Here is a 12,500-nt window from a genome sequence, read left to right as displayed (position 1 = left end):
AACCTGATAGATGTTACAGGGTCCCTGACTCGCATAAATTCCTTTTTAACAATCCTACTGCAGATCCTGAGACCATTTCCCAGGGACCCAAGGGCATTAAAGCTACTACTGCCAAAAATCCTACCCCCTCTGATAGAGACTCCAGGGTGCTGGATAGATTGGGTAAGAACGTATACACCTATGCAACTTTGGCCATTAGGGACTTAAACTGCCAGTTTCATATGTTAAAGTATCAGCAGCATATTATTGGATTGCTTAAACAGAAAATGATGTTGATTCTTGATTGTGCTGAAAATACGGATTTACAGGATTTACTGCATTTAGCTGAACAAGTTGGAAAACATACTTTGCAATGTGGTTTTGATTCACTGGAGGCATCTTGCAGGGCTGCTGTAACTGGGTCTGTACTTAGAAGGCATGCTTGGCTTTAGGAGCAATCCTTGTCAGATCATGTTAAAGCAAAATTACTGGATGCTACCTTAAACCAGGACCGCCTGTTTGGCAACAAGGCAGAAGTTATTCTTAAAAAGATGGAGGAAAAAGCTAAATCTATTCAAAGTGTTAAAGATTTTTTACAAGTATAACCTCCAAGTTTTAGTAGGCATTGGCCTTCAAAGAATTGGTCCTTTCCTGCCTCTTCCAGACCTTCTCAGTCCAAAACCAGATCCAGGAGAGCTCCCAGGCTTCAGTCCCAGGGTGTGCACAGGACTAAGCAGTGGGGGGCCTCCACTTCCTAATCTGGGTGTAGTAAAACCCCCCTATGGTAAACTGTCTCAATGACTTATTTTTAAAACCGCCAAGCACTTCTCAACTGACTACCCCTTTGGGGGTAAAGATTGCTCTTCATGAAAGGAACTGGGAACTCATTACCCAGGACAAATGGGTCTTAAATGTAGTGTCCCAGGGGATACAGATTTCACTTCCACACGTTACCAACACCAAGAGGGTGGCCAGATCTACCCCCAAATCAGTGGGCAGATGCCCAAAAGCAAGTACTTTCTCTCTTAAGCATGGGGGCTATTCAGTTGGTACCAGAAGGGGAAAAGGGACAAGGTTTCTACTCGAGACTTTTCCTGGTACATCCTAGAAGCTGCTACCTGGAGTTCTGCACATAATTTCACCAAGCATTACCATCTGCCAATTTTCTCTAAATCTAGAGCTGGCTTTGCCACAGCAGTCTTGCAGGGCCTTATAGCTGGTCCTAATGCTATGTAAATCCCTCCTCCCATCCTTAGCATTGGGAATCTACCCAAATGTGATGACTGCAACAGTGAAACACAAAGAACATATTACAGCTGTGTACACTTACTGTAAATGTAGATGTTAGAGTGTATTCACTGTTGCAATCCTGGTTACCCTCCCTCCAGCCCCCTTACCTTTTTTGGCTATACCTCTACTCTCCTTTACTATGCTCAAAAGCTTTTTGGTGTATTTGGTTTTTGTTGGAGGTATAGCCTTGTATATTTATAGATTTAATGGCTTCCCATTAGGGGGGCATTTGACATCTGGGGAAAGAAAAACTGATGTAATGACGTCAGCTGCATGTTTTATACCCCTGATGACCTGACGTCACGGAAAAAGTATAGCAACAGACGCAGGACCCAAGACTTTGTTAATCAGGCCGACTGAGGGCTACTGCAAGCAAATAACCCAAATGTGATGACTGCAACAGTGAATACACTTGAACATCTACATTTATGGTAAGTGTATACAACTGTACTTTTTACATCCAGTTTCACTCAACAGAGCTATCTCAGGTAATCCAAGCCTGACTACTGGACACTGGTTTGCCAGTAACATATAGGCTTAAGATTTGCTGGGCTTTATGGCTGCCCACACTGAACAGTAGGGGCACATGCATCCCTCCCATTGGCATTGATTGAATAGGTTACAACCCACTTATCACCAGCAAGTACCCATGTCCATTTGGTGACATTAGTTAACATGACCAGATCACCTAGAGATATATTTTACACAGTCGCGTGGCTAGGCTTGCAATGGGGCACAGTCTGTGATTCATTTTCTCCTGTCTTGAGAACAATGTGCACCACATGAGATGCCCAAAGCGGTTGGTCTGTACACCTCTTCCTCCTATAGGTCAATTTCTAGAGTCTGTGCTGCTGCCCACAACTCCATTCTTGAGTGAGTTTGAGATGGAAGCACTCAGCATGTTTTTCGGAGGTGGGAGGAATCCTACAGAGAGACACAGGGAAGAACATGCAGACTACAAACAGGCATTGGCCAGAGGTCAGGATAGAACCCTGTACCTTGTACATGGGACGGCAAAGGCCTTTAGCCATTATGGCAGCTAGCCAAGGATTATCAAAGTAACTCTATCCAGGCAACTTTCCAACTGTGACACTTGTGTATGAAAAGTTGGGACTGGAAATGATCTCTCCATTTTTTTATTCCTTTTCCAATATTTTTGCAAAACACTGCTTCCCTAGATTTGATTTGCATTCTTAATCTAGGCTGGGCCTAGATTAAGAAAGGCTGTCCTTTCATAATCTGCTTTTCTAATGTATTTCTACCATGGTTTTGTCATTCTCTACAGTTGTGCATAATAATTTTAGTTCCTTTTAAGGTAGTTGTATTTACATAAAAGCTTAACAGTATCTCCACATTTTCATGGACTAGTGTCAGACGGGTCCGAGTCCTCCCTCTTCCCCCTTTCATGATGATAATTGCTATTACTTTCTGGTCTTTCTGTTCTTCATACTAAGGATCTGTGAAAGCTGGTCCTGTGTTCTTTTTTTAATTTGTTTCAGGCAGAAGCTGGAAGGGAGCTCAGTAATTAAGCAACTTGAAAAATGTATGGATCTGTGGTTATGAGAGGAGTGCATAGGTGGAAACAGTCTATTTTAATACCTGAAAATGTATAGTTGCATTACATTCTCACATAGCAAAACTTTATGATAGTAGGTCTGTTAAGTTCTCTTCTCACTTAAACCTTAGTATTAGAAACTATATTAAGGAGTTTACCTTAATCAGTGCCTGAACAGATTTTGCAATGTTTTACTGTGTTTTTATCACTTGACAGAGAACTTGTTCCAGTTTCTGAAGTATTGGAGCCCCTGATCAAGATTCTGGAGAGCATCTTGCAGATGGACCAGCAGATGGTGGAAAAGATCAAAGCCAGAATATTTTCTGTTATCATGTCAGTACTGCAGGTGAAACCTTTGACAGGTAAGGCAGTCATGAGAACTATACCTCTGTTAAAGTTAAGAAAAAAGTTTATTTTTGCAGTAGCTTTAGTGGTAATAAGGGAGCACCACTTCATCTCTTCTTGTTGTTGCAGCTAATATCCTGCAATGTTGCACCCCATCATCTGACTCTACAATTCATTCCATTTGTGCCAAGTCCTTTTGAACCTCTTGAATGACCCTGTACACTTTAATGTCCACCACTCACTTGGAGAGCTTATATCACCTGTCTCTCCTTATAGAAGTATTTCCTCATTTTGAGATAGAATTAGCTCCCTTATGCCTAAGTAATCTTGCACCAAAGATGGTCCTTGTTTGCATTCATCTTCTCCACCTGTTGTCTTTCATCAAAAACCTTAGAAGCTCTGCATTTAAAGATGTTACCTCACCAATGCTGGTTGTTTGTGATGTAGTGCTCCAGCTATATAAGTGCATGCACACCACGGTCCTGCCAGTACTTTTGCTGCTCTTACATTTTGGATCTCATGCCATTGAATAGTACATTTTGTTTTTGTGACCATAGATTGCTAGTCAAGACACACCAACACTGACTTTCTGTCAGAGAGGGGCACAGTGATGAAAACTAAAGCAGAAACTGTAATCCATTAAGATTTTTTCATGTGAGTTTCTGTCAGAAGATCCTTTATACAGTGTCAGTTGTAAGCTGGAACATCATCATAAGGAAAAACCCATGGTGAGCAGGTTGAGTCTGGGGTTCAGCAGGTCTTTAACAAGGTGTCAGGCACTGAGCATGTTCTTGGTTGGCAAGAATTCAAGTTTGAACTAATTTTCTACCTTGGCAGAGTATACGAAGACTGGAAGGCGTACGCCTCTTGATGTTCTTCATGTTTCACTGTTGCAGTCTTTACATTTGGGTTATCCTGCTGGCAGGTTGCCCTCAGTCGGCCTGAATTCCAAAGTCTTGGGTCCTGCGTTGGTTGCTGTCGCCTCTTCCCTGACGTCAGGTCGTCAGGGGTATAAAAGATGCAGCCGCCATTTTATTCAGTCTTTCTTGCCGCGCGGTGCCCGAAGCAAAAGCAGTTTGCAAGTGCCAGTCGGCCGACTTCTGAGATTTTCATGTTCGAGTTTCAGATCCGAAGTCTTCATTAAAAGCTAAATACCCCATTGGGCAAAGTTTTTTATTGCTCCAGACCGATATCAGAAAAAGTTAATAATTGTAGTTCTTGTGGGAAGCAAATACCTCATAAGGAATTTCATTCTTATTGTATCCCTTGCCTAGGCCCTGACCACGAAGTTGCTAGTTGTCAGTTTTGTGCTAGATTTAACCAACACACTATTAAGTGTCGGTACGATTTTGCATTAAGCTATTTTGGGCGAAGATTTAATTATACAATGTCGTCGGATAGCCATCCGACTACCGGAGTTCACAAAAAACTAAAAGAAAAAGACAGGAAACCGAGGTCCAAAACTGACGACGAAGCTTCTCCTAAGCAAGTCGTCGGCCCTCAGTGAGGCACTTTCGCAGCCTCTGACACCCGCTACTTTAGAGTCGCAGACCACTACCGACTCCCATGTGGAGTCAGCCAGGCCGCAGGAAACTCAGGGTATTGGAGCCTCGGAGATTATTCCCTCAGATGTGTCCGGAGCCGCTGAGCAGGCATCTGCTTCTGAGGGTGTATTCAGACCCAAACAATTATATATTTAACCGACATCAAAGACCAAGGCTAAAACACCTTTAAAGGCAAAGAAACAAGTTCACCAGCCACAAGGACAGGCTTCCATGCCCAAAAAAACAGATGCTCAAAATGGCCGAAGACTTAATTACCTTGAACAGGGGTTCCCATCCCCCCTCCTGATGAGGCCTTGGCAAGAGATACAGACTATGAATCTTCAGATCAGGTTTCCATTTCTTCTGATTCCTCTTCTGATCAGGAATATTTTCTTCCCCCCCTATTAGGATTCTGATGCTGAAGAGTCAGTTCCTTCAGCTTCTCCTCCTGAGGACTACTCTTTTGGAGAAACCTTGCATACCATGAGGGAGCACTTCCACTGGGAGAGCCAAGATTTTTCAGAATCTAAGAAAAGACTCAGAGACTTCCTTTTACTACCTCAACACAGGCCTCTAGCTATTCCACCTGTGTTAGACATTGTAGATGATGTGTTCTCGGAGTCTAGTCTGACCCCTGACTCTCTACGTCCAGCTCCTGTTAAGCTGGACAGATACTACAGGGACCCTGACTCTCATAAATTCCTTTTCAAAAACCCTACTGCTGACCCAGAAACTATTTCACAGGGTCCGAAAGGGGTCAAGGCTTCAACTGCAAAAAACCCTACCCCCTCTGACAGGGATTCTAGGGCACTGGATAGATGAGGAAAAAAGATTTATACATCTGCTACTTTGGTTATAAGGGCTTTAAACTGCCAGTTTCATATGCTCAAATATCAGCAATATATCATGACACTGCTTAAACAGGAAATGATGGCTAATTCTGAATTTGTCGAAAACAAAGAAATGCAGGATTTATTGCATGCAGCTGAACAAGTTGGAAAGCATACTTTGCACTGTGGGTTCAATTCTCTTGAGGCCTTCTGCAGGGCCGCTGTTACTGGTTCTGTCATTACGAGGCATGCTTGGTTAAAGGAACAAAATCTGCCTGACCATGTTAAAGCAAAATTATTAGATGCTCCTTAAGGCAGAAGGAGGTGTTAAAGAAAATGGAAGACAAAGCTAAATCTATGCAAATGGTCAAGGATTTCTTACAGGTACAGCCACTTAGATTTAGCAGGCACTGGCCTACAAAGAATTGGTCCTTTCCAGTCTCAGACAGACCTCAAAGGGGCAGATTCAGATGCCCTAGAGGCAGATAACAGCCGCAAGGTTCCTACAGGTCTAAGCAGTGGAGTGCCTTTACCTCCAAAGATGGAGAAGACAAATCCCAACCATACAGGAAACAGTCCCAGTGACTTCCCCCTGCCTGCACCAAACACTTATCTTCTGGCAGCACCCTTAGGGGGAAAACTAGCACTTTTTTCTCAAAATTGGCACATTATAACCCAAGACAAATGGGTTCTAGACATAGTGTCACAAGGCTACAAGTTTCATTTCCATACCCTGCCAGGAGCAAACAGTTGGACAGACCTGCTAAAAAATTAATGGGCAGAGGCTCAAAAACAAGTCGCAGCTCTCATGGACGTGAGGGCAATTCAACAAGTGCCACAGCAAGAGTAGGGACAAGGATTTTACTCAAGACTGTTCTTAGTACCCAGAAAGGACAAAGCATGGAGACCAATACTGGACCTATCTATTCTAAACACTTTCCTGGATATACCAAAATTCAAGATGTTGACCTTATAGCAGCTTCTGCCCATGCTGGGCAGCAAGGCTTGGCTCGTGACTTTAGACCTAAAAGAGTCATACCTGCATGTCCCAATCAGACAATCATGCAGAAGATACCTCAGATTCAAGGCTGGCTCAAAGCATTATCAATTCTCTGCACTGCCCTTTGGCTTATCTACTGCGCCCAGTGTCTTCACAATGTGCCTGGCACCAGTAATTGCTTACTGCAAACAGAGAGGAATACAAATATGTCCTTATTTGGACGATTGCCTCATACAAGCAGAGAACAAGGACATTCTACTACAGCATCTGACTTTTGTGATGAGACTTTTAACTTGCCTAGGTTACACAGTCAAGAAAAATAAATCAAAACTAGTACCCTCTCAAGAGATAATATTCCTGGGTGCAAGCTTAAATACAACTGCTCAGATGGCTTATCTCACTCCAGAGAAAGTCAACTGACTACCTATTTCAAGGAATGGCAACAAAGGCCCAGTTATCTGCAAGAAAACATCTGCAGGCTTTGGGCTTCATGGCATCCTGCATCTTACTAATTCCATATGCAAGACTGCATATGAGGAAAATTTAATGGTACCTAAAAAGTGTCTGGACGCAACATTGCCACAGTCTGGAAACAATGATTATTCTAATACCCTGCCTGCAACAGGAATTTCGATGGTGGGCAAAGGCTTGTCACCAAAACAAGGGACAGCCATTCACACTACCCCCAGCCAGGCAGGGCCTAACGAAGGATGCATCAGATTATGCCTGGGGGGGCACACATGGCAGGAAGAGGCATTCAGGGCACCTGGTCCACAAACCAAAAGCATCTACATATCAATCAAAAAGAGATGCTAGCTGTTCAAAATGCCCTGACAGCCTTCAAAGACCTACTTCATCTGGGACAACTGTTGATAAAGACAGACAACACCACAGTCAATGTGGTACATAAACAAGCAGGGGGGAACTCATTCTTACCCCCTATGTAGACTAGCCATGGCTTTATGGGACACGGCATTGACTTACCGAGTTCATCTGCAGGCGCAATTCCTGCCAGTAAAGGAAAATACTCTGGCAGACGAACTAAGCAGAAACCTCATGGATCCCCACAAGTGGCACCTGGATCCACAAGTCTTCACCATGGTAACAGTGGAATGGGGACACCCGGACATAGATCTATTTACCTCCCTTCAAAACAATCAACTAAGAAGATTCTGCACAAGGACTTATCACAGACAAGCTTGGAAAGTGGATGCCTTCTCTTTCAACTGGACAAACCTATCAGTATATGCCTTTCCTCCACTGCCTCTCCTCCCCAAAGTACTCCTAAAGGTCCGGCAGGAGAGACCAAAAATTATTCTGATTGCCCCAGACTGGCCACCCCAGTACTGGTATCCAATCCTAAGGAACATGTCCCAATGCCCAGCCTGGACCTTACCTCAAATACCTCATCTACTGTCCCAACAAAACAATCAGATTCTGCACAGCCAACTCAGGACTCTGAACCTGGCAGCATGGCGGATAATGTAGCCATACAAACCACACCTGTCAGTAAAGCTATGATGGATGTCATTTTAGAAGCCAGAAGGCCTAGTACTAGAAAATCCTATGCTGGGAAATGGAAGAGATTTTGCTCTTGGAACCAAGCTCAAGGAACTGATACAGCTGTCCCAAATATTCCTCAGATTTTGCAATATTTAACTGAGATGATGGACAAAGGCTTATCTTTTTCATCAATTAAAATCCATGCCTCTGCCATTTCGGCTCATTACAATACAGAGCCACCACTCTTTTCTCATCCTTTATTAAGGCAGTACCTCAGAAGAGCCAAAAACTTAAGGACTCCAAGGAGAACACCAACACCTGCATGGGACCTAAATTATGTCTTGGAAAAACTCACCTTACCTCCTTTTGAGCCAGCTGCTACTGTGGAAATAAAGTTCTTATCTTGGAAAACAGCTCTGCTCCTAGCAATAGCTTCTGCAAGACGAGTTTCAGATAAAGTTCTTATCTTGGAAAACAGCTCTGCTCCTAGCAATAACTTCTACAAGACGAGTTTCAGAGCTACAGGCTCACATGGCTGTTGAACCCTTTATCATTTTTTATCCCGACAGGGTCTCTCTGAGAACAAATCCTACATTTATGCCTAAGGTAGTATCCAGTGTAGCCCTTAACCAAACAATACATTTGCCAACTTTTTATCCAAACCCACAGAACAAGGGGGAGAAAATTCTGCATTCTTTGGACGTACACAGACAACTTAGATTCTACTTGGACAAAACTAAAGTTTTCAGAAAGAAAGAGCAATTACTAGTGGCATATGCCAGAGCATCACAAGGAAAGGCTATCTCCAAGCAGACTATTTCTAAGTGGATAGGTCACTGCATTCATTTCTGCTACTGACAACATGGCAAACCAGTGCCTAAGGGCATTAGGCTACATTCAACCAGAGCTGCAGCCATTTCTGCAGCCTTTCTCAGGGGAGTACCAGCCAAAGACATTTTGGAGGCTGCTACTTGGAGTTCAGTGCATATCTTTACAAAACATTACAATCTGCCTCTTTACTCTAAATCCAGGGCAGGCTTTGCCACTGCAGTTCCTCAGGGCCTCATAGCTGCTCCTAATGCTGTTTAGCACCAGCCCCCCAATCATAGCTTTCGGACTCAACCCAAATGTAATGACTGCAGCAGTAAAACACGAAGAACATAGTACAGTTGTGTACACTTATCATAAGTGTAGATGTTCGAGTGTATTCATTGTTGCAGTCCAGGTTACCCACCCACCATCCCCTTTATTTTTGCTGGAACTTAACTTTACTTCTCTAATCTATACAATCTAGATGGTGTATTTGCTTATAGAGGAAGGTAAAAATTATTTTGGTGCATGTATGTTTTATTTACCTAATTTTAGCCTACCCTTTTGGGGGCACCTAACATCTGGGGCAAGAAAAACTAAATAAAATGACGTCGGCTGCATCCTTTATACCCCGGACGACCTGACATCAAGGAAGAGGTGACAGCAACCGACGCAGGACCCAAGACTTTGGAATTCAGGCCGACTGAGGGCAACCTGCCAGCAGGATAACTCAAATGTAATGACTGCAACAGTGAATGCACTCGAACATCTACATTTATGGTAAGTGTACACAACTGTACTTTTCCACCCTTGGATGGTTATCCCAAAGGTTAACCAGCCTAATCATGGAGAGCAGTTCCCCAAGTCATCTAATCACAGAGCAGCTACACTTTGGACCGAGGTCAATCCCTGTAGGTAGTGTGACAACCTCCCCCCCCACTCCCCGTGGGCCAGTGATCAAATAGCCTCAGTCCTCACCATGGACACTGGTGGGGAACGTTCACTGTCAGAAAAATAGACACACACACAGTATTTTCAGATGCAGCTGTCTGCACCAAGTGTGTTTTCTCTTAAGCGCACACAGAGAATGCACACTGCAGTCCTGGGGCTGTGCTTTCTCTCCAGGCCCCAATAAGACTCCCCACTGACCACTATAGAGCTGAGTCCTTAGCTGGGTGTTCCAAGCCAAGTCCTCCACTACTCTGTCTGTGGAATCAGTACTTTTTGTCCCTGTTCAAAGTAGCTGTCACACACACACTGTTTGAGATTTGATTTTCACATACGCACACACATGGGAAAGGCTGGCACAGCTTTCCTGCTCACCCACCATCAATCATACTAGAAGGTAGATTTACTTGCAGTCAGAACACCCAAAGCCAGCTACTTTACGGCAACTACCATGGTACCCAATTACACTTAGTAAAATGAATACTCATGCAAATAGTACTGTTTAACCAAGCAGACTTTCAGAAACATGGAGCCACAGTGCCATTAAAGAAATGCAAGTACTCTCGAACGTTAAATATTTTCTAAAAGACCAACCACAATGAAAGGTTTAGGTATATTTAATAAAAATTAAAAAAAAGAATATGAAAATACTGAATGCCTAGTTACAATAAACACAAGAATTTCAATAGCAGCAAATATAAAAAAAACAACACTGATGGGAAGATACAGACTGAAAAAACATTTAGCTAATCTCACTATATTTTTTTAACTGTCTGAAGAATTAATGTTCTTAAGTTACTTACTTAAAGCAAGGCAAGATGAAAGTAGATGAATGTCCTGTCAGGTCCAAAAACAGAGTGCACTCCTCACATCTCTCACTAGTATTCAAATACAATTTCAGTGCTGGCTTCAGAATGACATCACTTGTGGTCCCTTGACTCTGTGGTTCCCACACTACCCTCTCACTCGAAACTGAGTGAAGATCTGGCACTGATGTATCACAATACACATACAGATCTTTAGCTAATGTTTATTACAGCTTCTGGAAACTAAAACAATTCCAGCACTTCCACCCTTCCTGCAGAAACAAGCCATTCCCTAGTACCCCAGCATAGCAATTAGTTCACCACTAAGGACAGTAGAGCAGGATCCCGGCCCAGACATTTCACAGACATTGCTTCTCTGGCTGCATTCAGACCTGTGAGATACAATCTTTATTGCCTAAACCAAGTCATTTAATTTCAGCCTGTTTTTCTTAAGGTTAGCTGGGCTGGGCTTAACCCCTTTCTTTCCAGTATCCTCTGTTAAAATATATACATTTCATCAGTTACAACAATACAGTCTGACATACATGTATATTTCTTTTATGTCCAACAAGACCCACTGTTGATACATTTTTAACACAAACTACTTTACAAATACATTTTTAACACAAGCATCTGTACAAATCAATTTGATATTAAAATGATGTATAATTCTGTATAAAATTCCAGCTAGATGTGCTGGCATATATTACACATGCACTGCTTTACTCCTCCTGGCACAGCTGGCACTACTACACATCATCACAGGTAGTGTTGGGTCAGCATGACCCAGTTGAGGAGGGGGAGGATCTTTTGGATTGTCCTGAGCCAGGACTCATGTCTCAAGAAGTTGATATCAAGTAGATGTTTGATTATTGTTTGGAGCTTGTGTTCACCTCATTGTATCATACCCATAGGGAATACTGTCCAAAGTTTGAGCCAGGCTTGGTACAATTCTGTCTCCAGTGTCTTCTGCCTTTAGCTTGGAAATTATTGTGTGCTTGTTTCCTGCCATCTGGCATACATGTTTCTCACACTTGTTTTCACACAGCACCTTATTCAAGCTTACCTGGTAGATAGTAGAGGGATGAAACTCCCTCATGGTCAAATTCTGTGAGAAGAGTTGGATGATCTTGATGCCATTGTGTCTCAAACAGGTAAGAACAATGAATCCAGTCCCCTCGTCCCATGGTTCTTTTCCAGATGGCCTGTCATTTTAAAGAGGCTATCAGGATTATAAGGGCAAATTACACTGGCCTCAAGCCCCTGTTTCATCCTACCATAAACAGCTTGATGAATTTCTGGGGAAGAGATTTGAGGAGACCTGGGTCATCCTTCACTATAGAGACAGTTATTAACAATGCTATCTGAGCAGCCTGGAAACACCCACTCTCCCCCTTAAGCCTCTTGAAAGTTAGTGGTCTATACAAGCCTTCACAAGAGTGAGTAGAGAAATTTACCATACATCCTAGTGCTGGCTGTTGTGTGACCTGTTAATTTCCATAGATCATGGGAGTTTAACCCCCTTAGCCCTTGTAGAGTGTCCAAATATTTGGACAGTTGTGCAGATGTGTTAAGATAATTTTCATCCCTGTTACATAGAGTGTTGGAGTCTCCTCCATTTATCCCACATGTTCATGTTTCAGTCCACCTTTGTTCAGGAGGCTCCTTGAAAAACTTGCCAGTGTCTGTGTTTAAAAGCACCATCTAAAAGCTCTCTTTGGCCTCAACAGTTGGTCTGTCATGTAGCTTACTATTACTTGACTGTGTAGATGCTTTAGGTAGTTATATGCGATTGTGAGTGGCAGTGAGCAGAAGCTACTGCGTGCCTTTGCACATGACATAAAGGAATTAGTTTTTGTCTGGCTTCCAGAACTTGTACGGTTCAGAAAC

At 43.0% G+C, this 12,500-nt stretch overlaps 1 protein-coding gene across 1 annotated transcript in view; it reads left to right on the top strand.

Annotated features, from left to right (window-relative positions):
* Positions 1-12,500, top strand: part of NUP188 (nucleoporin 188) — a 3,305,077-nt gene that overhangs the window by 2,241,154 nt on the left and 1,051,423 nt on the right. The window contains exon 34 of the mRNA XM_044058121.1: positions 3,041-3,186. Within this exon, the coding sequence (XP_043914056.1) occupies positions 3,041-3,186 (146 nt within the window). The remainder of the gene's footprint in view (positions 1-3,040; positions 3,187-12,500) is intronic.

Source organism: Protopterus annectens, chromosome 16.part0, assembly GCF_019279795.1.
Source record: "Protopterus annectens isolate FY-2018-M chromosome 16.part0, PAN1.0, whole genome shotgun sequence".
Lineage (NCBI taxonomy): Eukaryota > Metazoa > Chordata > Ceratodontiformes > Protopteridae > Protopterus > Protopterus annectens.
This window is presented reverse-complemented; position numbering and strand designations above follow the sequence as displayed.